This window comes from Rhea americana, unplaced genomic scaffold (genome assembly GCF_003343005.1).
Source record: "Rhea americana isolate MKP2758 unplaced genomic scaffold, rheAme1 scaffold_18, whole genome shotgun sequence".
In the NCBI taxonomy this organism is placed as follows: domain Eukaryota; kingdom Metazoa; phylum Chordata; class Aves; order Rheiformes; family Rheidae; genus Rhea; species Rhea americana.
The window spans coordinates 3154251-3181991 of NW_028185927.1; the positions used below are offsets into that span (position 1 = coordinate 3154251).

Consider the following 27741-nt stretch of genomic DNA (forward strand, 5'->3'; position numbering starts at 1 on the left):
CCGCCCTTCGCCGGCCTGGCAGCGGACGGCAGCGCGGCCCGCGAGCAGGAAAGCGGCTTCCTCCCTCCTCCTCCTCCCGGCGGTCTCGCCGCGGCGCTCGCTGAGGGGACGCGGGGCTGCGGCGGGGGAGGGCGGGGGCGGGGCGCGGCCTTGGCGGCGAGCAGCGGCCGCGGCGCCGCGCGGAGCCGGTTGCGCCTCGTGTCGGCTGTGCGCGTTGGCGTGACGAGGGGCAGCGGGAAGCGTCCCCCCGAGGTGCAAACCTAAGTCTGCCGGTGGGAGGCTCCTGCTGAGGTAATGCAGTGCACGCTGATCCTCGGGAGGTTGAAACGGGGCATTAACCGTGAGAGTAAACCGTGCAGGAGGTCGTCTGTGGGGAAGGGGGATAGYTATCCCGCCCGTCCTCACTCTGCCTTCGTAACTGACCTTCCCCTCTGTCTTTTGTGCACTTCCTCTCTGCTGTGCTTCCAAGGACCTGCAACCTAATTCTGGTTTTAATTGTTTAGGGACTAAAACTTAAGTAATCTGTTTTAACTTAATTATGACCAGGGTGGATCTCAAAGAACTGGAGGAAGGATGCTGCTCCACGGAGCCTCGAGCTGTCCCTTTGAACATGTTCCTACGATGGAGAGCATGTCTCTCCGAAATCCCGTTTAGTTCCCTTCCCTGCAGAAGTTGTCAGTAATCGGAGCTGTAGTCTTGTCACCCTTYCCTTGACAGCTGCAGCGTCTTTCTGGTGGCATAGAGGATTGTGGGTGCTTTTATTTAATGTGGAATTTCTAAAATCATCTGCTTAAGAATCTCAGTCTCTGTGTTGACCTTAAATATTTACTGATACTGGCAACCATCTTTCTGTATCATAAGTCTCCTTACTGTAATCTCATTCCTAGCAGTCTCCTGCTGCTAATGGTGCCATTTGATGTTCCTTTACTATCCTCCACTTCTTGTTCACTCTGTTACCTTTCTGATTAAGCACATTRTCCTTGAGTTTTATTTCATACAACTTTATTCTTTTCTTTCATGCTTCTCCTTGCTACYTCATTATTTCAGTCATCCTTCACCACTGAATCCATGTTGTCTTCTGTTGGGGAGGTAATTTGCTTGTTGGAAACATAACTTGCAAGAAGGTAGATTGAACTAAAAGATGTCCAGACAGAAAACTGAAATGAGGCATTATCATGTAGTGTTTGTATAACCGAACATGTGCACCATCTGTTGTGACCTTGGTCCCAGTCCGTGACCAGTCAGAGCAGATCATTGCACAAGCAAAGAACCAGATCCATGCTCCAGGGAGTGTTCAGCCGAAACATAAATTCACATGACAGTATGAATATAAAAAAGAAACCCAGATAAATGATGAAGGGATAATATTTGTCATGATTGTCACAGCGCACTGGTGGCCTGAATGCTGTCATCTTTTATAGAGAACTGATGCTGAGTTTTACTTTAAAYAGTAAGCTCTACAAAAATGCTGCTTCAAATCTGGTAGTATCAAACCTGCATAACCCTTCGGCTTTATACGAAATTGCTCATATGGCTGTGAGGTACAGAAGATATTGTTGGCAGAGAGGGAGGGAAGCTTCTGTGTACTGTTTGTAAACAGTTTTCAGAGGTCCTTTTAAAAAAAAAAAAAAAAAAAAAAAAAAAAGAAAAGGAGCCAAAGTGGAAGGCTGGGTACAGGGAGATCCAGTATTCRCTATCAACTTGCTTCCTCCCACAGTAAAGGGTGAATATGCCAGCAGTTTCATTACTAGTGATGTGATTTGAAAATGCAGTATTCGGGAGGTAGAAACAGGGACAATCTGTAAAGGAGGACTTAGGCCTGGGCAGGTACGTATGGTGTTAGGAAAGCCAAAGTTCAGTTGGAGTTGAGATTTGTGAGGGTTGTTAAGAGCAATGAGAAGAGCTTCTGCTGCTGCATTAGTTGTGGAAGGAAAAGCATGAGACCATTGCTGTGTTGGATGGGTGATTAGTGACAGTGGCAAAGGCTGAGATACCAAATGCCTTCTTTACCTCAGTCTTCATCAGCAAGGTTTTCCAGGCCTTTGTAGACACAAGAGGTGTTCAAAGAGAATTTCCAGCAGTGAATGAGAACTGAAGCAAGGATTATTTCAGTGAACTTGCCCCATGTGAGTCCATTGGATCTAGCGAGCTGCATCCAGTGGTGCTTAGAAAGCTAGTTGATGTCTTTGCATCATCTTTGAAAGGTCATGCTGACCAGGATTGGTCCCTGGTGACTAGAGAGAGACAAACTTTTCACATATCTTCAAAGAGGGCAAAAGGACAATCTAGGGAACTACAGACTGGTTAGCCTCACTTTAGTCCCTGTGAAAATTGTGGACGRAGTCCTTTTGGAACATATCTCTCATCACAGGGAGAAGGTGAGCATGGATTTGCCTATAGTAAATCAYGCCTGACCAACCTGATTGCATCCTTTGATAAAATGATAGAATTTGTGGGCGAAAGAAGAGMAGAGGCTGTCATTTACCTTGCCTTTATCAAGGTTTTTGACATTGTATTCTTGTATCCAAGTTAGGATGTTACAGTCTAACTGGATGGACAATTGGATGAGGAAAAAAGTGGTTGGATGGTCAGCTCAGGGGGTTGTGGTTAATCAGTCATGCTATACCTGCAGACTGGTAGAAACCGTAGCACCACATGGGGTCCATCCTGCACCCTGTCCTGCTTAAAAACTCTCTCAGTAGCCCAGAGGAAATACCAGAATACCATCTTGTCAGGTGTGCAGATGACACCGAMCTGGAAGGAACGGTTGATACTCTGGAAGGCAGAGCTGCCATCCAGCGGAACCTAGATGGGACAAAGGAATGGGTCAACAGGAACCTTACAAAACTCAACAAGGACAAATGCAAAGTTCTGCACCTGGGAAGGAGCGGCCCCTTGCAACAGTACAGGCCAGAGACTGCCAAAGAGGGGGACAGCTCTGCTGAAAAGGCCCTRGGGGTTGTGGTGGGCAGTGAGCTGAACATGAGCACATGTGTTCATGTTCACAACACAGCAGCATCCTGGGGCATATTCACAGGAGCACAGCCAGCAGACTGAGGGAAGTGATGATCCCCTGCTAGTTATGAGACCACACCTAAAATACTGCATCCAGTTTTTGGCCCGCAAGGGGGCAAAAAGACATTGATAAACTGAAGTCTGTTCAGCAGTTGACCACCAACATGATGCTGGGGCTGGAACAGGTGCCTTGTGAGGGGAGCGTTAGGGACCAGGGCTTGTTCAGCCTGAAGAAGAGGCTAGCTTAGGTGTGACCCCTAAGCTGCCCAGGTAGCAACCCTCCATTACCTATGAGGAGGAGTCCAGCTTGTCACAGCAGTGCATGGTAGGAGGACAGGAGACAACGGATGTGAGTTGAAGCAAGAGATATTCAAGCTGGAAACCTCCTGAGCCTCTTCCAGCTTGAGCTGTCCTGCGATCCTGGGAACTCCATGGGAGCTCATTGAGTACTCTCAGGAGCTTCATTCAATGTAAGAGAGAACCATTTYTATTGCTAGCCATTTATGAGCAAAGTGGTATACGTTGCTGTGATTTCTGAATGTTTTTCCATTTTGCAAAGGTTTATGATGATTTTATTCACGAATCTGGAGAGAATGCAGATAATTTTTGCTTCTAGTCAAAGATGGGATAGTAGGACATTGTGTATTGTGTAATCAGGTAAATGAGTAAGATCTCCTTATTTAGATGATTTGTGAGTTAGAGGTAGTTTAAGGAATCTGCCTTGTTTCCTGTGTTGAATGGGACATTTAGTGAAAACACATTCTTGTTTCTGAGAGTTTTCCTACTGCAACTTAAAGGAATTTTTATATCCCTCAAAGCAGCAATTTCTTCTGATGTTTTCTAAACATTCTCAAGATATTTCAATGTGTGTATCAAAATTGTTGTCAGGCAAAGAGGTATTTTTGGCTTGTATATATATAGTGTTGTTCTGGTTTGGTGGAAAATGCAGAGCGAACTAGTTCTTAATGTAGGGAGTGTCCCGTTTGGAAAAATACTGAAATTATTTTTTTAAGACAAACTGTAACAGAATACAGCTCATATATTAAAGGAGAGAGATGCTTTCTTAATGTGTTGAAACTTACTTCCTTCATTTTACGGTGTTTCCTTGAGCCCATAAATTCTAGCTGATATGTGTCACTTGACAGTCAAAACCTGCCTAAAAATAATAGACAATGTGGCTTGTTGTCTTTATATTTTGTGAGGCTTTTCCTTTCAAATGAACCATATCATAAAGGCCTGTGTTTAGTGTCTGTTGTTGTGCCAAGTAGTATAACCATAAAGAGAGTAAATCATTATTTTACTTTGCAGTGGCTTTGAAACGTATGTTGAACTTCAATGTTCCTCCTGTTAAGAACAGCACAGGAGAACCCGTATGGAAGGTAAGTACTACTTGAACTGGAACAGCAAATTTTTACAGTCCTATAGAAAGTTTAGATTATCAGATTTAACTAAATCAAATTTACTTTAGTGTTCTTAATGGGAAAAATTTATTCTGTAGACATGAAGAATGTATAAAAATTGAATATTGGAATTTTTGGGAATGATACGTATTTGAAAGATTGTTTACTTAAAGAACCAAAGACTGACTGATTCTTTAGACAAATATTTTAATGAGCAGCTAGAGAGAATGTTTTGAAATGTGCTTAGGTGTCATTGGTTGGCATAAATTTAGATGACAGGTGAACTCACAAAGTCAGGAAGAAACTATAGAAAGGGAAAATTATTGAAAACTTAAATGTAGGACAAGCTGAGATCAAGCTACCTTACTGTGCAAACTGCTATGTCTGTTCGCTGCCTCTGTTAGCTGCGCCCAGAGAGGTTGTGGAGTCTCCTTTTCTGGAGATACTCAAAACTCACCCAGGTGCAATCCTATGCAGCAAGCTGTAGGTGACCCTGCTTGAGCAGGGGAGTTGGACTAGATGTTCTGCAGAGGTCCCTTCCAACCTCAACCATTGTGTATGTGTGTGTGTGATTAGCTTTGAAAAAATAAAWAACATGATTCTGAAGAAACTTTTGCTAACAGAAAGTAAATATTCTATGTCTTCATCTGTTCTGTTGTCTTTTGTTAATAAGTCCTGTATTTTACTCCTCCATTTTGTCCCAAATACAGTGAGAGAAACTCTGCCCATATAGTAGCAAATTACTGACAACTGCTGATTTTTGTTTGACTAACGTTTTTCAGAAGGAAGTGATTTTTTTTCCATTTACCTTTGAATTTCATTTCTTTTTTCCTTTTTGTCTCGTTAAGCACAAACGGATGGAAAGTCCACGACAAATTAATGATTTATTGTAAATGAGTAAATATTTAGTATCTTCAAGGTTATGGCAGTAGTTCCTTAAACCTGAGCTTCTTCATCCCCTCTGTTTACCACTTTGTAAGAAGGTGTGTGTCTATACAGCCATGTCTGTGTTACAGGTTCTCATTTATGACAGATTTGGCCAAGATATAATCTCACCTTTGCTGTCGGTGAAAGAGTTGAGAGATATGGGGATCACTTTGCATCTGTAAGTACTTTTTTAAAAGAAAAAAAAGTCATTTTTTAAGAGGTTTACCTAATATTCCCAGCAAGTCATGAACAGTAGATCAAAAATCATTTAATGAACATCTGTCAATTGATGTTATTAAGAAWCAGGGACTGGTGAGATCATATTCTTCACTAGAATTTTCTATTCAGTGCAGGAGGTGCCTGTCCAGACATAAAAATTATCCAGTAGGGCTTTTTGCACATCTATTTGTACAAATCCCTCTGTATTTCATATATGTTAGATTTTTTTGTTGTAAATAGTTTGATGGGAGTGTATATGCTCTTTGCGTACATTTTTACATGCAGACTTTAATTGTATCTTGTCAATTATATGAAATATTTAASTATTATTTCGAGAGATTTCAGAATTCTCTTTAAATTGCATTCATTTAGTTCCCTGTCATTCTCTAGCTGTGGTAATAGCCATGGAAGCACTAAGTAAAGGCTAGAAATTGAAACACAATTTAATATATTGACGCATGTGCAGAACTGTGATAGGAACAGCAGGTTAGCACCTTGCCTGTCCTTGTTTAGAGAGCAGAAAAGGCAAATTTAGTAGTATAAAATAAGCTGGTTTTGTCGTCATGCTTTAAATTAGCCAACAAATAGCAGTTTGTATGTGAACTTTTTGTATATAATATTTTAGTTTCCTTTGCGTGGAATAATCAATCTTGAAGATTTTTGAAGCCTTTCCTCAACTTTCAGATAAACTTTGGAGATCTCCATTGACATATTTTGCATGGTTTGGATTTTTTTCATRTTATGTTCTCACTAACATCTAAGTAAATAAAACATAAGGTGAAATTCTAGGGAATTAGATTGTTTYTTATAGGTGAGTGATTTCTTTAGTGTTTTAATGTTGTACAACTCTGAAGAGGGGCACGTTAGAGATCTAATTTTCTTCCTTTCAGGCTTTTGCATTCAGATCGGGATGCTATTCCAGATGTTCCAGCTGTTTACTTTGTAATGCCAACAGAAGAAAATATTGACAGAATGTGCCAGGTAGCTTGCATGTTCAATATCTGAAATGAGTAGACACAACCCAGAGAGATTGTGTGAAGTAATCTTACCCTGAAGGGGATGTGACTGTTCTACATGCAGTTCTTGTGTGTGTCTGCACACACCTTTGCTTATGTTCTCTTATTTATTAGCACATTTTTGTCAATACAAAATACTTCCCGAATTTTTACATGGAAAACTTCTGTTTCGCAGAGAGTAGAAGAGTAAATATGTCTACAGAATTTTGGAGAATGAGTTTTAGGAATGAGAGGGCAAGAGGGCACAAATTGAAATATGGGAAATTCTACTTAAACATAAAAACCTCTCTTTTTTAATGTGATGATGGTCAAGCACTGGAACAGGTTGCCTGGAGAGGTTGTGGACTTTCCATCCTTGRAGATGTTCAGAACCTGGCTGGATGTGGCCCTCGACAACCTGCTCTAGTTGACCTTGCTCGGAGCAGGAGGATAGAACTAGGTGGTCTGTAGAGGTCCCTTTCAACTTCAACAATTCTGATTCTGTGGGAGGAGTTTACCAGTTTCCTCTGGTAAAGTTGACATCTTTACCAGAGGAAGAAATAGCAAAGGAGAATTGTTTTCAGTGGTAATGAATAGAATAGTAGTTGTTGCTTGGTAGCTGAAATTTAATTTCCTGGCTGTTCATGTGAGGTATGTTTTGTTTAGCAATTTTAGTCAAAACGCTACATACCAGGGTGTATGAACCAGGCATCTAAGCACTAAGCAGAAAATATAATTCGACTGTGATATTAGAATCCTTGTAAAAATATTTGTAATTTTTAATTATTTAGAAATATATTAGTATTTATTCAGGAAAAAGGTTGTGGTCTTCCTTGCTTTTAGGATCTTCGAAATCAACTTTATGAATCGTATTATTTAAATTTTATTTCTGCCATTTCAAGAAGTAAACTGGAAGATATTGCAAATGCTGCCATTGGTGCTAATGCAGTAACACAAGTKGCTAAGGTAAGAAAATCACACAGTCTCTGATGTTAATGATACTACTATTACAGATGTTCTTGTAGTTTTTTTTGGCCACTTCTGTGCCACACACAGCTTTTCTGATTGAACCGTGAACAAAGTAAATGGATTTTTTTTTTGTTTTATATACCTTGATTCGGTGACAGGCATGGATTTATTAGGGAAAATAAGGGAGTTACAGTCATCTCATTAATGCTGCTTAGTACTACACTTCATCGTAGTCAGAAGTCCAAATGCTTTGTGGTGATTGATAAGGAAAGAAATACAGTAGTTTCAGAGCATTCTCAATCTCATCAACTCAGTGACTGCATTCAGTCATATTTAATGGTGTGGAGTTTTTAGCTTATAAATACATGGAAAATGTTTGTATGAATGCAGTTGTTGTTTTAAATAAACAATATACAGTAGGTGGATGTCCCATACATATACACTATGATCGTGTACACTCAGACCTTTCTGATTTAATGACCAATGACTGGCATATAATCTCTCATTTTTTGTTTAATACTTTTAACAAGAGTACATATTATTAAATAATAATTTTCATATGTATTTAAATACATTTACTTTTTCTTACTCCTGTTGGGGATTACTAATGGGGCAAGAAAAGGAAACAGTAGTAAATTTAAAGGAAAAACTAATGATGTTTTTTAAGCCTTAGATCTTCAGCAGGGGTAAATTAGTGTAGTGCTGTTGACTAATTTGATTACATCTATTTGTCCCATTCACAGTTTATGCTGTAAATAAAGAGGTTTCGTTTTTCTTCCTGAATGTACAAGTATTTTACAGAAAATCTGAAATTCTATGAAATATAATCTCTTATTGTATACATATTACCCTCTCTTTCATCTCTCCTGGCTAAGAGCTCAGCACTGTTTATGTTGTAGTCCTTTATATTAGTGAAAAATGAACCTATAATATTATACTGTCCTCTGTATATATTTTTTCAGTGATACTTGACTACTAAAAGTTTATCCATAGAAATCCTTGAAGTTGGATTGTTTTCTTTTAGCACTCTTCAGGAGTGCTTTAGTATTTGGCAGTGTTGCTCAGTGCTTACAAAGGCTTTTTTTAGYTTGTACAGTATAGCTTATATTTGTGTCTTCTAATAGGTAGTTCTGTAACACTGTTCAAACAGAAGTACCAGTAAATCACAAACATCTATTTTATCCATCATTCTGGACTGTTCTGACCATTGTTGCTTGATTTCTAGGTATTTGATCAATATCTCAATTTTATTACTTTGGAAGATGATATGTTTGTATTGTGTAACCAAAACAAAGAGCTTGTTTCATATCGTGGTAAGTAAAATTTATTTGTACAAAAATTATTCTGGAATGTGTAAAGTTGGTGTTTCCTTTTGAAGTTGTAGTTAATATATAACAATGATTCTRTTTGACTTTCTAATTCAATACACTTTACTATGTTAATTTGTAGGTTGCATGCACAGATTTCTGCATTTACATATATTTTTTTCATTTTTGACCTGATAGACATCAGGATAATCTGTTAGACATGTAGAGTAAAACCATGAAGAAAGCAGTTCTTGAGTCTTAAACGCAACATCTTTACCATTTGGCTGTTGTGATAGTGAAATTTAAATATGTATTTTTATTTAGAAAAAGAATTAAGATACAGATTCTCTTTAAGATTGTTGAACACTTAAAAATTCTAGTTTAATTTTTAAATTATAAAATTTAGTGAAAGAAAATTGTAGCATAGATTTATATAGGGCTTTGTATGCATGGAATTATTTAGGAAATAGTTCTCCGTATTTACAGATGTAGAGAAAAAATGTGGGTGGCTGCTGTGTGTAGGCACGACTGTTTAGTCATAATCTCTTCTGCAGTTCTTAAGGAATTAAAGACTGTTTCTGTGTGAATAGTCTGTTGTAAAGTGCCTGAAAGGAAGGAAAAGCAAGAAAGATGACTTTGAACTGATAAAGAATTGTTTGTACCTTCTAASAAGTAACCAGTCAGTACTTGCTTTTCCCAGTCAGGACGTGAAAACAGGGATGCAAASGTGGGGATATAGAGGGAAGATGGTTAAGGTCAGGAGTGGAGTAGTGCAGGGAAGAATCTAGGGAAGGAGAGTATAGCAAGTGGCTTCTAGAAGCACCTGAACCAAGGAGCTGGTTGTCAGCTTCTCCATGAAATCTCAGAGCTGCAAGCGAAATCAGCCTCAGGGAACTTGCTTGGTTTTTCTTATTTTGAGGATTCTGTCATGCCTGTTTTTGAACCTAACAGGAAAACTAGGTGGCTGCTTGTGCCAGACTTAGGCCATAGAATCATAGACTCAGTAAGGTTGGAAGGGACCTCTGGAGATCATCTAGTCCAACCCCCCTGCTCAGCAGGGTCACCTAGGGCATGTTAGACAGGGTTGCATCCAGGTGGGCCTTGAAGATCTCCAGAGAAGGAGACTCCACAACCTCTCCGGGCAACCTGGTCCAGGGCTCCGTCACTCTCACAGGGAAGAAATTCCCCCTCACGGTCAGGCGGAACTTCCTGTGCTTCAATATCTGCCCACTGCCTCTTGTCCTGTCACATGGGACAACTGAAAAGAGTTTGTCCCCGTCCCCTTGACACCCTCCCTTCAGGTACTTGTACACATTGATAAGATCCCCCCCCCCAGTCTTCTCTTCCCCAGGCTGAAGAGGCCCAGCTCTCACAGCCGTTCCTCGTAGGGCAGGTGCAAGTCGGCGGATGTACTAGCTGTCAGCAGCAGCCCCACGGTTTTCTTCTCTCCTTTGGTCTGAGTTTTGTGCTTCCCTAACCCATTTGGGGTGCTAAGCCGAGAGTAAGCTATCTGCCTACTTCCACTGCCCCTGTTACTCTGATGGCTGTCTACTACAGATTGAGTTGTCTTGCTGCCCCTGATGCCATTTCCCTCATCTTTGCCTCCCTTTTAGATCAGAATTAGGAATTTTGCAGCTGCAGACTGTATTTGTTCTGTTGGCTTATTCTAAAGAAAATACCAGCTCACCCTACATTTGTGTCATCTACAAATCCAATATAGGATAGTTGCAAAAATGTGCAAGTCAGAGGCAAGATAACCATTTTTTAACAGCACTCTTCATGACTTTAGCATAGCCACAGTGTCTGGCTATACCCTCACACAGTTAATTCCTGATTTAGTCAGATGCTGGATAAAGTCAGATAAAGGAGAATGCTCTCCTTTAATGACCAGGTAGATAGATGAGAAGTCTCTGTATGCCTAACACTCAGCAGTGGGATTTTTCACCTCTCTTGCCCAATTTCCAAAGTCAGTGCCTTTCTTTAGAACTGGACCTGTACTACCAAGCTCTGTTTCACATCGGACCTTTATTCCATTTAAGAAAATCTGTCATCCGGAGCTGTTGTAATAATTGTTTTGACRTGTATTTGTGCATACATAAAAATATTTGAGTGGAGCAGGTCTCATAAGATTCCTACTAGCTAACAAGGAATTTAAATTAAAATAACTGAAAACTGTTTTTAGCCATCAGTTACCATAAGTTTTGGGTTTGCTTTCCTTTCTTCATTTGCTGAAATTTGCCACACACCATGAGGTTTCACACTCTGTTTAAGCCAATTGAAATGTGAGCTGCTATCCAAAACTGAACAAACAAGATCTAGCCTGCCATACAGAAGTGATTGTRTGTTCCRTTCTAGCACTGAGCTGCTGTCGGCRCRTGAGTTCTAGGTCTGACACAGAGGGGCAATAGGATGCACAGGCAAAGGAGAAGTGATATTTCCTTTAGGAGTGTGACCCTAACAGGAAACTGCCTGTTTGTATAGTTTCATAATCTGCGTAAGATGCTGTGAATCTGCTGCTGAAAGAGGGTTGCTGCTCTTGTAGCAGCACGATCAGGTGGTCACACATTCAGCTGAATGGGTGAACTGGAAACTAATACAGCAAAAAAAACGGTTAATTTTCAGTTTCCTAATTTACTGGCAGTATGACTGCATTTATAATGTCAGTATATGTCAGGACAGATAAGCATGATAACATTCTTCAGTTCAAAAGGCTTTCAGGGAGAGAAAAGAGATAGTGCATTCTGTCTGTCCATRTGGTAATGGACTAGAAGTAATGAACTTAAATTGCAACAAGAAAGTTTCTGGTCAGGTATTAGGAGCACTTTCTAACATTAAGGATAGTGAAATATTAGAATAGATTACCTATAAAAGTTATGGCATTTCCATTGCTGGAAGCCCTTTAGAAATTGGTTAGACACAGAAATACATAGATTTAGCTGTTCTTTGGGCAAGAGGACAGACTAGATGATCCTTCAGCCTCTCTCTGGTTCTGTCTTTCAATGACTCTATATAGAAGGAGGAGTGACCAATATTGGTATAATGTGGRTGTTCCTGGAAGATGTTATTCAAATGTTTCTATACTGCATTTGTATTAGTTTTGTAAATAAATAATAAATAAATAAACAAACAAGAAAATGGAGGAAGTCTAWCCTTGCTTTCTATAATAGCTTCATTCTCAATAAGCTTGTTAAGAAGGACAGAGAGGAATATATGGAGAAAACATGATAAAATGTTTTGCGTAAAGAATATTTATGAGAGATTCTGAAAAGTTGTTCTTACTTAACAAGCAGTCTTATTAAGTCTTTTTGTTGATTGCTATGGTACAAAAAGGGAATGTGGTCATAAAATGAACATCTTACAAAATCAGAAGGCACTGAGAGTATTCAGGGTATTGGAACATCATAATGATTACTTTGAACATAATAATAGGAAGGGAATGGAATTTTAAAATTGAAAATGATACAGGAGCAAAAATAAGGTTATTCCTCCCCTATAAACTGGGAGACTGTTAGTTGGAGATAACCACAGAAAGTGATAACCGCAGTTAACGTCAAAACTTTGACATTACAGGAAAATACAAGAATTGGGAACAGTCTGCATTCCTCGATATTGATGTTTAAGATGAACACAGAATAAAAATGGTGCTGAGGGGAGCACTCCTATTGCTGTTGTCATCCTAGTAGCCTAATAATAGATTTGGCTTGTTAAGTCTCGGTACTAATAAAAACTGCTAATATAGTTAATCTCTGTATAGTTTTCAGAGGACAAAAGCTAGGGAGAAAAAATCACCCTTAAAGTTAGAGAATGATTATGGCTGGCCATGCATAAATTTKGGATGGAAATCTTATTAATGCTCTGAGCAGTGAAGCTCCTATTTGAAGGGATAAGACAGATAACTACTTCAGAGATTTTTAAAAAGTAAAATAAAATAAAGGAGGGGGGATTTATGGCATCAGTCCAGAAGTAGTGCATGACTTGATACTTTTAGTAAGATGGAATTTGATGTTTCCTGTCAGCTTTTATGTTCTTGTCAATATTAATTATTTACCAGAAGTTGCTAAGCAGTTCTTTTACTGACTTCAACAGCAGAGGGAAATCTTTTTGTCTGTAGCATGAAGTGCTTTAGGGAATTTTCCCTAAACTAGAAACTGACAGTAATTTTGTTTTTCTTAAAAAAAATTAAATGGGAGCTCCATTACAGGAGGTGGTATTTAGAATCTTTAAATATASATAACAGTGTGCATTAATTCTCTTAAAAATGTACAGGTCTGATTCTTGAAGATTTCACATCTGAAAAATGGTTTCCAAGTGTACAGCCATTCATATTTCATAACACAGGGTTTTCTAGGAGGTTTTTACTGACAGTGAGGATAGTACAGTCAAGAAGTTACAGCATGCATTGTCAGAGAGCGCGGCAGCGGAGAAGGTTGTGCACTGTTTGACCTCACATACTACGAGCGATTGTCTGACTTAAGTAAGGAAAGTGCTAAGATACCACGATTTGGTATCTTCACCAACAGAAGCATGTGGCTATTAACAGCCTTTGGGTAAGAGGAGGATCAGTTTCTCAGTATTAACATGGCAGCTTCTTTAACCCTATTCTTAACTTTTTTCCATACTGTTTTAGCCATTAACAGACCAGATATAACCGACACTGAAATGGAAACTATAATGGACACTATTGTTGATAGTCTCTTCTGTTTCTTTGTTACACTTGGTAAGTTTTCCAACTCTAGCATATTTTCAATGTGTTTTCTTTCTAGAAGAGATGCATTTTTAATTAGATACATAGAAGTTCAGTGATTAAAGTAGCCAAGGAAAGGTGGAAGTATACTTGTTGCAGAAACTTTAGTAGTTTGCTGTGTGAGTTGCCAAGATTATACATAAAGCCCATCCTACATGGTGATGGAGTCTTAGCTTTCAAGATCAGTGGGTGAAGTATACTGCTGAAGTCCAAGATTTGGATTCATTGTTTTTAAAAAATCCTAGTTTACACTGAAAATTAACAGTGCTTTAAGTTTGGATTTATGACTTGGAAAAAAAAAAAAAAGGCAAAAACAAAAAGCAGCAACCTCCCAAACAAACTGTGCAAAAGTCTAGCTGAAATAAATCAAGGCATAGAAAATTACTTAAAATTTATTGRGTTTATTGTGAGTTTTCTTGATGGTTAGTGCATACATTTTCATGTTGATGACATCTGAAAATTCTAGTTATTAGAATGTTTTGTAATGTGATACAGTTTTAAAACTACAAATAAAAACATTTTTAAAGTAATTTCAAAGATGACATCATTCGCACATTGTGTTGTGTCAGTGACTGTCACTTTTAGATTTAAGCAGTGGCATAAATGTATAAACGTTAAAACTAGTTTTTCTTGAGTTTAAAATTAAAAGTGTTCAAATACTAAACTCACTGACTTTCCATAACTGTTTTCACTATCTGAGATAGTATTCTCTCAAGGAGAGTGGGATCTCTACAGGAGAGATTTATTTGTACGTGTTGATTTCTTTGAAGTATTAACATGATACAAATTAAATCTCTTTTACTGAGCCAGTTAAACTCTATGGTATTTGAATTTTCGTATTTATATAGTCATAAGCCAGAAACAGCTAAAGATACAGAAATCTGCAGTCCAGTGGAAAATGCCTTTTAGAAAAGGAACATTCCCCTGCAGTGAGTTGTAACTAATAATGTTTTTTGGTCGTTAYTGTTATATTAGAATTCGTTATTATTTTCAAGTAATTCCTAAGATTTTAATGTTCAGTTTTAATACTTCCATGTGATAGTTTATTCTTCCCCTCCACAGTACATTAGCTATTCTTCTGCTTACATTATACTTCTTACAAAAGCCTGCATGAGATGCTCATTTGTCTTTATAAAACTTTGTTTTAGTTCAATGTATGTTTGGTTTCATAGATAATGACTACAAGAGACAAGTTTAGTATAATTTGTATTGTCCACTTAAAAAAAAAGACCTCAAAATGTCACAAAATTTGTTTTATGAAAATTACACAAACTTATTATCTGAAACTTTTCATGCAAGTCGAAGTTGCTATCTCTTTTATTAGGAGCTATTCCTATAATCAGATGCTCAAGAGGAACTGCAGCTGAAATGGTGGCAGTGGTAAGAATTTATTTTCTAAACAAGTATCATCATTTCAAAACTTTTCTAATAGCACATTTACTTTCTTCAGTATCAGACAGAAATCCAGTGGCATCATACGCTTTTTCTTCTCAGGGAARTAAATCTGGAAGGGAGATAAACCAGTTCTCCTTTCTGATTTCAGTTCCATGAAACATATCCATAGAAAATAAAGTATCATAATATTGCAATATTATGATTTAGGAATATTATGATTCAGCTGATGAGAAACTTAAACCTAAATAATCATTYCTACTCTGGAGTTTAGATAAATTTTCTGAGAGGCATTATAGTTAGAACCATTAAGCTATATCTACACTATTTGGAAGTAGCTGTCTGGCTTGGGGTTTTCTGTGTGTCTACGTAAGGAATTATTTTTAATCTTACTGGCAAACCCTATGGRTACAAGACTTTCTTTACTATATTAAAGTAAACTTAATCAAGTACAGATGAAATTGCCAGGCTAAATCACATTTTAAAAATGCCTCATGCTGATTAAAACTAAGTATTCAGTGTGTGTATGCTCGTAGTAGCAGTAGGCTCATTCTTATGAAACATTCCCTGCGGCAGTGTCTGATAGCCCATTTGCTGCTTCTGCCAGTCTTTTGAGCTGTGGTTCCCTGTTGGTGCCTCCTATTAGCAGTTTTTGTTCACGTGTTTAGGGGGAGAGTGCCAGTTGCCAGAGAGGGTGGTTAGTGGACATAAAGTATCTACTGTGCAGTCCTGGATCTGGAATGCTGGAGGGAAAAGAAAGGAGGAGGAGATTTCTTGGGCTGGATTCAGTGTGCTCTGGACCTAGATTTCCTGCAGATTTATTCACCACAAAACAGCACAGTTAATCCTCTTTTTTTTTCCCTTCATTTAAGAATGTTAGAAAACCATTGGTCATTAAAAGCTACTCCTTTTTTTTTTTTTTCCCCCTCAGAAATTAGATAAGAAGCTTAGAGAGAATCTAAGAGATGCCAGAAACAGTCTTTTTACAGGTGACACGCTTGGAGCTGGCCAATTCAGGTATGATGTTAGTAATAATTTTGTATTTTCATTTTTCATATTTCAGTTGTCTGAAAGGTCTCTTTAGAATTAAGTCACTGTATTGAAAACTATTTACAAGGATTTAGTTCAAAATTATGGGTAGCTTGCTTGTATTAAAAGAATTAGAAGTTTTTCTACGTACGTTTTCATATCTCTTTGTATTATCAGGTTGAAAGGTTTCTTGGCTAAGAAATACGCAGTCCTAGGCTGTGAGTCAAAAATTATTTAAAACAGCAGGCAATTCTCTTCACCTCTAAACTCAGCAAGAACCAGGTCCCTACCAATATACTTGGTTTACAGGGTTAGACTGTGCAGTTGTGTGTCTGAACATACCTGTTAGCATCCATTAGTCAATTAAAAAGAAAGAAATTCCTATTTTCTCACTTGTGACCCTATTATCAATTGCAATTGCATCAATGGCAGATGCTTCTCAGATCCCGTCCACTTCTACAAGAGGAGGACTACACAGGGACTGYCACTTGGATCATTAGACAGTTAAGAACTGGTATAGGAAAAGAAATTGCAGATGTTCCCATTCACCTGATGTGTGTTCTCAGTAGCCTCCCCCACATTCTTTTACCCCCAAATACTTGATTCACTTCTTTTTAGGGAACACTTCACAGGCTGCCTGAGGGAGTATATTATGGTAGCTTACATTGTACCTGAAAAGGTAAGGAGACCTGTTGGAGAGGTTGAAACTAAAAGACATGGTTATGATCTCCTAGCTGGGTATAAAATGGTCTTTACATGGTATTTTTTTTCTCAAATCAAGAGCAGCACTTGGCAAAAGACATGAAAACATCTGTAAGTATGGCAAAATAAAGTGTGATTGAAAGCTGTAAGAAAGTAAAAGGAGAGATAACAGCTGTGAAATCCCAGTTTCCTCATTTTCACGGGAACAGAATTGTAACCACTATTTTTCCTTAAAAGGGGTAGCTTATGTTTTCTTATAGCATAGCATCATTATCCTCAGAAAATCAAGGTGCAAAAAAAGAGAAATACGGGAACCTTTAACCATTTAAGCAGCTTCAGATCTTGAGTTTGCTTTTCAAACAATGCAGTCAGGTGACTAAAGCTGCTGAGCCTTTTCATCCACATGAAGGTCTTTACTGCGGGGAAAATCAGAACATGGAATTAGCATACGTTTACTCCATTCAAATACTTTAGCTATCACACTTACTGTAGGGTTAATGTGCTTTAGGGGATGCTTGTGTAATGTTTTATAAATTTACACCATTTCTGTGTTCACTATAAATTGTTTATGTAACCGTACCCCAAGATAGTTAAGCTTATCTGGATTTTTTTCCTGTAAATTTGAGTATTTGATGAAGTCATTACAGTGCATCTAGAAGTTCATAATCTTTTCTTTATAGACTTCATATGCAAGCCAACAGGAAAAATGAAAGGAAAAACAATTGAGAGATTTTGTGTTTAAGGTTCATAATGAGAATTAAGGTTGAATGTGACCCATTTGACCTCTAATAACATAAAACAGATTATTAGAATTCAAATATATATACGCACAAGAAAGGTAATAACTAATACCTAAAAGGCTAATTACTGATTGGTGGTTTGACTTCTGTTTAATTGTTATGCATTGGTGATTTCACTTAGTACAAACAAGAATTATCTTTTTACCATGGCTAGGACAGTGATTCATGAAATTTCTGGCAGTGGTCAGCCTCAGATGCTTCAGGGAGGGCTAGAAAAACTCCCTAGTAGACACTTTGGCTTTTAACTTGAAATCTAAGGTGGCTGATATTGCTCAGGATGTTACTGGAATGCTCTCAACATGTTTAAAGAAGTACTAATGCAGTGTCATCTTTTCAGCTTTCAAAGGCCCCTATTAGTCCTTGTTGACAGAAACATAGATTTAGCAACTCCTCTACATCATACTTGGACATACCAAGCTTTAGTGCATGATGTACTGGTAAGAATAAACCTAATTTTATTACCAAAAATATTTTTTTTAATTCAGTTTGTCATTAACCTTAATACCATATTTTCTCTTAATTGAAATACTGTTTGGTCTGTTTTATTTGGAGGTTGTTTAGTTAAAAACAACTTGGAAATTTTCCTCTAGAAGATTTATTTGACAGTAACATCTAAATTAAAAAGCTGAAATCTTGATATTATCAAAACATTGATAATTTAGCAACCTTACTTTGTTTTCAGTAGTTCATGATCTTTTATGTTATGTAAGCTCTAAATTCCATCAAAGGCAACTCTGTTTTCAAAATGAAATACTTTAAATAAGTTCTAAGCTATTTTTAGTATTAGTTAGAACTTCTAAAAATGCTTACTTCTGCTTTTCTCCACAAGATGGTGTAGCTGTTTAATATAGAAATACCAAATATTATACAACTCTACTGTGAGAAATCTAATAGATTTTGGGGGACTTGGGGGGRAAAATTCACATGACTTTAAAGGGCATTCATTTCCTGGAGTTTATTTTTTAAACCAGTAAKAGAAATGTACGAGACAAAAGCAAATACTATTTACTTGGGATTTTTAGTTTTCATACATAATTATGGAATGAAATAATAAAAGATAAAGTGAGTAAGAATTTTTTATACTGAAGAGTTACCATGCAAATCATTTCAATATGTAGTTTTTCTGAGAAATACTTTTTATGATTGAGACTATTAGAGGAATATGTAAAATATACACACAAAAGCACATGTAGATAACATTATGTGTTTGCATTCAAAGTTTGTTGTGAATTAAATAGTCATAYGTTGTGGGTCTAAAAGCTTGTGTGGCTGTGAAGATTTTTTTAGCGCAAGTAGGATGTTCTATGACTCTTGAATTCTGTTTTGTGTAATTAGCTTATGTGCTTTATAAAAAGTCCTTTTCTATTTGAAACAAAAGAACAGTATTCACAAACAAGAAAAATCTTTGGCCTGTTTTATTTAGGAAAGGGATATACAAAAAAGTATGGTTTACACTGTGTTTTTTTAAATAACTGTTGAACCACCTGAAGGCTTACAGAGATACTAAATTTCTACAGTAGTTTTTTGGTGGGATGAGTTTTTTTGTTTTGTTTTTCTTTTGAAAATCAGTGACAGATAAGAGGAGGGAAACCCACATTAGAATCTTTATAAATATAAATGCTATTGAACAATGTCAGCTTACTAGGCTTCTTTACCTGTCTGCCATTCAGTCAATAAATACTTGCTGACTAGCTTGTAAATTTGTGCCTATCCATATGAATTTGCCTAGCTGGAGAAGGTCGTGTTGGGTGGCTTCAGGCATGTGTGCAGGTAGGACTTGGTGTATCAAGAAACAGGGGTCAAAGATGTCTTGGAAGCTAATGATAACTAAGGCTACAKATATGGAGAGATATCAGAATAATGCTAGAAAAATGGTTTGAGGATCCTTGGATATTTCTCTGGGCTGCATCAGGCTTCAGCAGTTTCTGTGGAACAACTTGTTGAATGTTGCGTGTTGTGTCTTATTTTTGACTGAGTTGATAGGGCTATGAATCTCTCTAACAAAATTGTAGCTGAGTTGCCTGTGTTTTGTGTTAAGGGGAAAAGTTTAATTTCAAAACCAGGCAAGTTATTTGATTTAAAGGCAAGCATGCCAAGTTCTTCACAAACRGAGCATAATAGTTAAAGAAGTAACCACAGTAGCATTTTAAAAGGCCCTAAATTACAACAATGAAAATGTTACCAAAATGATGATTTTCATTTCAGTTCTCAATAAAAATAGACCAGGGACCTTGTGGCATGTTGAACTAAAGGCTAACCTAACCACAGTGTTACATGCTGTGTCTGTTTAGATAATAATGGAATGAAAAGATTGTCATTTGTGATTAAAATATCTTCCAATAGTGATTAGGGAAAGGTAGGTAATTTGGATAGAAAGCCTTTTAAAGATAAAATGAGGAGGAGAGAAGAAGAGGACTTTAGTCGGTAAGAATCATTTTGGTAAAAGCCAGTAAGTGCAAAAACTAACTTGGAAACTCAGGTCACTGCTGCATTAAATTGAGCCAAAACATAGCAAAGTTTACAACTGAGTTTTTAATCGAGTGATTTTTTTGCCTTTAACTATTTAGTGAACAAATATTAGTGAAAAATATTCTCTTTTTACTGAAGCCTTAAACAGGCTTTGTTAAATGAGATTTCTCCCCATTGGCTGCATATTGAATATGTTTTTATTTCCATTCTGACATAGATAGTTTGTAGTATTTCATTTTAAGAGTGAACTCAGTAAAGTGATAGCTAGAAACAACTTTTTAAATTGTTTTTGTGTGACAGTTTCACTTAWGATGATCTAGTTCTGAATACTGTAATGAACATAATAATATGTAGTTGTATTTCTCACAAAAATACATAATCTGAAGGTTCTTTGRCAAATTCTGTAAAGTCCAAAATTTGATTCCTTTTCTCATTATTTACCAAGAGAAGAGCACCTGTGGAATTCTAAATGTTTTTTGAAAGGGGTTAGAGTAAAGTCAGTGAATGGGGAACTAGCTAAGCTCTGTACTGGAAACTAGAGGGAAAATGCTGCAGAATATACAGAGCTATCCTTGGCCAGGGAAAGGAGGGGAAAGCGTACAGGAAGGAGCGAGGTGATCTAGCATGAGAGCCTGCGTAACTGTCATCTAGCTGAAAATGCGGTTTCCTGCTTCATGCATTTGTGGAAGAAGAAAAGCTATATGCAGAAATTTCAACTTTGTTGCAAACAATACTTTTATACTTTTATTGGGGAGCATTATCTCATTACTTTTTTAAAAAATGTGRAGAGGGAGGGATGAAGAGCTGCGAAGGTATAGATAAATAGTCCTCATGRTAGATATTCCCACTACCCATGTCATGAATCTCTTTGCTGCTTTGATRCATCTGCTGTAATTGCGTAAGTGGAATTTACTCTGAGAAACTTGTTTGTTGTTCTGCAACATAGAAACTTTTTGGATGGTAAATTTTTAGTCAGATGTTAAAGCTCAGTTACTGTTAAAGAATTTATTTTCCCTACAGAAAACAGTATTCTTATCAGTTTAATTAAAGCAGATCACTTACCTATGAGATAATCAAATATTCCTGCTTGAAATTTGTTCCTTTGTTTGATAGTTTTTCAATAAGTTTGAGTAATTTTGGAATTCTAACACTGCTGCTGTWAGTATCTGGCTCGTGCCCTGTTAAGAAATTTTAATAAACAGCTGTGGTTTTGTTTATTCTAGAAAATATTTTAGAAAATAATTGKCTGAGTATAAATGACTGGTTAAACAACTGATTTAAAAGCTGTCGAGTGTTTAACTAAGATTTCTTTTTTAGGATTTCCATTTAAATAGAGTTAACTTGGAAGAATCAACAGGAACGGAAACTTCTCCAGCAGGTGCTAGACCTAAGAAGAAAAATAAGAAGTCCTATGACTTAACTGCATCTGATAAATTTTGGCAAAAACATAAAGGCAGGTAAGCTGAATAGGTATTTATCTAGTCAATTTGTGTGGAAGGATTTCTTTGGTTTTGTTTGGGYATAAGGGCATGTGATTAGATGATGCTACTACAGCTAAGACTCACAAATTATAGCATGTGCCTGGAGAAGTTTTGTGTGATCTTAYAAAGTTAGGTATATTTTTTATATAGCACAACCATTTAAGTCTAATTTTAAGGATATTAATAACAATTCTAACACTGTTTTAGAACGACTTCAACCCACAATAAAAGCTGTGGCTATTGTGGTATATCTACTAATAGCTTTGTTAGRATTGTTAAAACATTTTTGGAGCCCTGAACAGTTCTGGGTTAGGAAGGCAAAAAGAAATAGAAAGGGGTGTTGTCTTTACTCTTATTCAGGTGAACAGATAGTTATACAGAGTTCTATTTGCTTGTAAATTTATTGTATTTGAAAAGATGTGTGATCCGATTCATATGGCTTGTCCCATCTGTTTTACTAAATACTCAGTATTAGAGAGAGAATTCATTTCTTGTAGAATTAATTAATTGAGTAAATCATTAAAAAATAAAATGATGAGAATATTCTAATGATTCTTTCATACTGAGTACTTTATTTTTAAGCTTGTTTGGAAATACATTATAAGTTTTGTTTTTTTAATTGAGCAGTCAGTTTGTTGTCCACATTCATTGTATGTCAGCTTTTTGTTACACAGCACACAATTGTTGCTGCTCATGTTTTTATCAGAAAAAATAACAAAAAAATTAATCAAATTATGTAAAATGCACAGAAAGCAGTGAATATATCTGGGAAAGTTTCAGTAAACATTCAGTAAGAGGTCATTATTTTCACTGATCTGAGTCTGCTGCATGATTAGTGTAGTGGTATTTCTGAAATACATTTCCATAGTCATCCTGATCACACAATCTTGTCTGGTTCTCGTGTTCCGGTTTGTTCATTTAACTGAGCCTAATACAGAGTATTGCGTTAGTCCTTTTCCAGAGGTAGCTGAGTCTGTTCAGCAAGAACTGGAGTCCTACAGAGCCCAGGAAGATGAAGTCAAAAGGCTTAAAAGTATCATGGTAAGGTTTAGCACATATTTTTGCTTTACATGTAGTGTGGTAGCACTTGTATAGTGTGTACTTGTATACTTGCTTGGGGGGAGGCTGTTTTGTTTTGTTTTATTTTCAAATATCAGTACATGTTGATAATTGTAGGCATAATGTAAGTGGAAATGCAGGACTGGGAGTACCATATTTCATTATAAAGTTCAGAGTTTCTTGTATTTATTAGCAGTAAATTTGCATTATTTTCATAATACCTGTAAAATATGATCCAGACATTAGTATCAGTATGAGAAAATAAGTTAGAAATGCACTGACTGTATTTATATGTGTAGTTTTTGTATTTATGATAATTATTTTTATTCCTCTTCCCAAATCCTTCCCCAAAACCAGGGTATAGAAGGGGAGGATGAAGGAGCAATAAGTATGCTTTCTGATAATACCGCTAAGCTAACTTCAGCTGTTAGGTAAGTCATGAATAATGCATTATTACAGGGAACAATTTCTAATTCTCTCTGTCATTTCACTTTTAATATCCTTTGAAATTAGTAACTTTAAAAATAGACTATTCAGCTCAGTAAAGACTTTAAATGCCTTATTACTCTGGTAAAGTTTAAGACAATCCTCTTGACAAGTACTTACCCATRTAACTTCCACAGCAGGCTTATGTAAGCCCTATAAACATGAATTTGTGACATTTCATCAACAGTGGTGAATAGTCTTACTGTGTCATAGATTTGCTTGCATTCTCCCACAGGAAACACCCAGCTGCCTCTAAATTCCTTTTAAAAAGTTTGCCAGTGAAACCCACTTCTTGAAGCATTTGCTTTCTTTACAGAATGTGTGATTAATTACATTTTGATTAATGCAGTTGTTATCCCTGTTAGCAAAATTGTAGTCATTAAGAACTCTGCATTGGAAATTTACTACCTTACGAGTGGATACCTAGGCACTGTAGATGAGACTGAAAGTCTGAGATTTAAACTTGTTCCTAAAATGTAAATCMCTTCTTCATTCTAGAGAAGGAAAATGTTCAGTTTGCTGTTCTTGACTAAGACCCCAATTATCAGTGTGAGGCAAAAAAAAGAATTATTCTGAGTATAGATAGGATGATAAGTCCTGTAAATCCATTATGTGTCTACATTAATTAGCTGTCTCTTGCTGAGTTCCAAAATTTATTTTATATGCTATGGCCATRGTTAGAATTTGGTTGGAATTACAAAGGATGTCTTGATCACACATTTCCAAACAAGTCAACAAATGTTTCAAAGTTCAAGATGCTGCTTCTTGGGTTATGGCAGAAAAGACGTGAGAGAGACAAGCATCAAAAGTTTAAAACCTGCAGCACAAATGAAAAAAAATAGCATCATCATATGACTAAAGCTTTTTCAGGAAGTTTTACTGTTCATTTAGTCTCTTCTTGACTGTTTCCTGTAATCTGACATTATTAAGGAAAATCTCGTCTTACTCAAAAGCGTGTAACACAGTAAGCTCTTCTGTTTGCAATGTTTTGAGTCCCGGTCTTTTGGATTATGCTGAGAACTGTTAAGGATCTACTATTTAGGCATGACTCTGCTGGGAGAATTTAAATGGGCTTTGCTCTTTTGTTGTCGTACATCATTTGCTATTAGGAAGAAGACACGCTTCAGTCTCTAAGGCTTTACAATTTCTAGAAAACTTTGGAATAACTAATAACAATTAAAAAAACCAGAGGTTCTAGAAGAGACTCATCTGCCTTTTTAAATGCAATTCTTTACAAATGCAGTCCTCATCASCTTCCAGCTACAGTGCCTTTAATGACAAATCATCATAAGTGACATCACAATTATAATTACTTAAGGAGGAAAATTTGGTTACTTAGCTTTACAGATCTGCAGGAAAAGAGTCAAGGTAATTTAGTGCCTTATTATCATCTTATTATTAAACAGTGATGCACTGACATTTAGTTGATTGTCTTTGCTATCCGTTCTTTTGTAYATGAAAGTTTATAGAACAGATTTGATTCCTACTGACCAAAAGAATACAGCTTTTATACCAGTAACGCCCAGATCCCATCAGTGGAAGTAACATAGCTTACGGCATCTTAAGAAACTCATTTACTACAAAGTAAGCTTAACCATTCKGTTCCCCTTTTTACAAAAGATTTCTCAGCAATCTTGAGTCTGACTCAAAGACTTGTGTTTTATGCAGTAGCACCTGTGATACATTCCAGGACATCCAGACATTCTGTGACTTATTTGACAGATAACTGCACTTTTATTGTTATCAGACATAAACTAAATGTTGATTAAATAAATCAGAATTCTGGTAGATTATTTGTTTAGGTAACAAATATCTGTTGTTGTTGATCATGAGCTTTCAATAGTAATTCTAAACTACCCATGTTATATGTGTATTTTGCTAGTCAGCATGAAAAACTTGTTTCACTATATTCCATGTGAATAGTTCAGTTCTGGTATGAGAATTATTAATTTCTAACTTTACTGTTCCATAGTTTTTTTGTACCTACTAGGTACAGCACACAATTCAGCTAACTGGGCAACTCAGCAGGTTAGTGTGTATTTAATTTTTTCAGCTCTCTTCCAGAACTACTGGAAAAGAAGAGGCTCATTGATCTCCATACAAATGTTGCAACTGCTGTTTTGGAACATATAAAGGTATGATTGCTTCAGTTTTCTATCTGTAATGCCATTTACCTGGAGAAATATATTTGAGCAAGTGAAGCAATCAAATGTGTTACCTTTGAAAGAAATCATGTATAACATAACTTAGTGTTGAAGGGTGAGATGGAATGATTTTTGAATGGCTATGCATTAAAAGTGAGGTAAACGCAGCATTTTCTTTTGTATCCAAACTTATTAATATATTATCATTTGTTTATGATGGCTACAACTTTTATTGTGGGCTGAATGCCTTCTAAAATATGTTTTTGAAGGAGAAGCCTTTGCTTTGCTTCAGGTACATAACATGGCAAGTTATGATTTGAATCTGAACAATTTTGTGTTTGATATATACATATTGAAAGAGAACTCTTTATTGGTCACCAGATGAAAGCGATCTCCTTAGGTGTGGCAGTAATGATGCCAGTTACTGAACTGGTCTTTCCAGGAGAGTCTGTGCTAGGTGTGTTTTCTGCATTATATTTGTACTAGATGAAAAGAACTTCAGAAGCATGTTTGTCTTCCACCTGCTGCTTTTGTAACAAAGAACTTGCAGCCAGTTTCAGCGTCAAGTAAAGACCACAGTTACTAGTAGGAAAAATTAAAAGATATATCTGTTTCTGAAAGGCTCACCTATAATTTGTATTCTYCTAAAGCAGAAAGATTGGAGTTACATTTTAAAAGTGATTTAGGCATCAGGTTTCATTGAAAGTCAGTAATTAAGAAAATTTTACCCCAATTTGTAACAGTCATAGGAGGCAGTGTATGTTGAAGCCAACTTTACTAACATTTGTGAAGTCTGTCTTTACTTGTAGGTGCTACTATTTTCTTAGCTTACTACTGTAAATGAACTTACAGGGAAACACTTATATCTCTTCCTCAATTTAAAAAATACAGATAAGATTAATATCTACACTAAAACTCATGCTGTGTTTGGTTTATTACTATGGGGGCTATGTTTTTATGCTTTTGGAGTATTAGGCATGTCAATTATCGGTTCTGGCAACTTTTAAAACAGTACATAAATTCCATTGCAAAAAAATGGAAATTCTCAGTGGTGTTTTATTTGTTGTTTGGTCTGTAAAGTCACTTTTCTGAGAAAGATACTGACAGTAATGGCAGGCTTACACCAGTAGTATTTTTCTAATTTGTTGGACATAACAACAAATTCAGAGCAGGTTTCAGAGCAGGATGTAGAATGAAATGATGTTAGTTTTATCAACTGTGTCCTCCTGGCAGTGAACTGGAGGCAGGTGCCCATGCTGATTCTCCATTACATGCTAGTGACATACTTTTCTGTTACCTAGAGGTGGCAGGAATTATCTTAGGGTCCTATCAGAAAGCTCCCAGGTAAAGCTGATAGATTCTTCCATAAAAGATTCTTAGTTCTGGAATTGCAAAATGCTCCGACTTTTTATTCTCTTGTTGTATAACTGTCAAGATCACAAAATAAACTGGCATGCAGYTTCTTCAGTATGTTGATGTTATGTACTTCTGTATCATATCTTACAATTTAGAATCATTTCCTTCCTCTCCAAATCTTTAGAAAACTGTTTAAAACTCATACTAGTATAGAAGCATGGTTTTTTTCCATTGGAATTTACCTTCACTAAAACCTTTTYGCTAAACAAATTGGAAGTTTCTTCGGATGGTCTCATCCATTTTCCCTCCTGTTTTTACTCTCTTTATTTTACAAACAGCATCTTTCTAAGTTGAGCTGTAGAATTCTAAAGTAAGCTGAGATGTTACTTAATGTAGCCATCAAAAACATTGCCAAAAGAAGCAATATCTCAGCCAGCATTTATAAAGAAATTCTGATGGCACCTTGAGGCTGTAGTAGTAGGTATTACATACAGTTAAATGATTAAAACAAACTAGGATAAGAGGAAATTTTTTAAAATGTTTGGCAAGTACCAAGGTCAGGAGAAAGTAGTGAGGTACCATATAAGTCTATTCTTCAGGTTGCTACATTTTCACTTTTAAAGTAAACTGGAAGCACAATTTTACTTTAAAATGGATTGTTCGCATTGTTCATTATGGTTTTTACTGCAGTAAAATTTTAAGCACTTTTCTTTATTGCATCTGAGAATCAATGCAAAGAATTCTCTGAGACCTGCTCTAGATATACTGAGTAAGTTTAGTTTTCTTAATGGTCATATTTTAGTGTTCAGTTTACAGCTGCTTTCCACATTGTCTTGGATCATTTTCTGAGACACAGTAAGAKGAAACCAGAAATTAATCACCTACTCAGGAATACTGGCAGTTTTCTGGCATATCTAAGTGTTTAGTGAAAAGATGGAAAGAATGCATCACTTTTTTTCACTAAGTGAACCRTCAAATATTTATTGCCAATGCTTAGAACAAATGAATCCTTGTTTTGCATTGATTGTCCAAAAGTTAGCAGATTTAAGGGTAGAACAGTGGATGTTTTTCAAGCTGCTTTAGAGTTTCAAGTAATGGTTATCTTTGCTCATCTGTCTAATATTAGTGTTAGGATTACTGATTTATGTTAAATTATGACATATGAAAAGGAATATACTTAGACTTGTCTGAAGCGATTAATTTGAGAGAATGGAGAATTAGATAACATCTTGCTAAAATGCTATACC

At 36.5% G+C, this 27741-nt stretch overlaps 1 protein-coding gene across 1 annotated transcript in view; it reads left to right on the forward strand.

Annotated features, from left to right (window-relative positions):
• Positions 1-4291: 4291 nt before the first annotated feature.
• SCFD1 (sec1 family domain containing 1) overlaps positions 4292-27741 on the forward strand; it is a 51766-nt gene continuing 28316 nt past the window's right edge. Inside the window, exons 1-13 of the mRNA XM_085301657.1 lie at positions 4292-4394; positions 5432-5520; positions 6452-6542; positions 7400-7522; positions 8751-8838; positions 13460-13549; positions 14901-14956; positions 15900-15985; positions 17837-17936; positions 21286-21425; positions 22400-22490; positions 22866-22939; positions 25048-25129. Of these exons, the coding sequence (XP_085157783.1) occupies positions 4338-4394; positions 5432-5520; positions 6452-6542; positions 7400-7522; positions 8751-8838; positions 13460-13549; positions 14901-14956; positions 15900-15985; positions 17837-17936; positions 21286-21425; positions 22400-22490; positions 22866-22939; positions 25048-25129 (1167 nt within the window). The 5' untranslated portion in view covers positions 4292-4337. The remainder of the gene's footprint in view (positions 4395-5431; positions 5521-6451; positions 6543-7399; positions 7523-8750; positions 8839-13459; positions 13550-14900; positions 14957-15899; positions 15986-17836; positions 17937-21285; positions 21426-22399; positions 22491-22865; positions 22940-25047; positions 25130-27741) is intronic.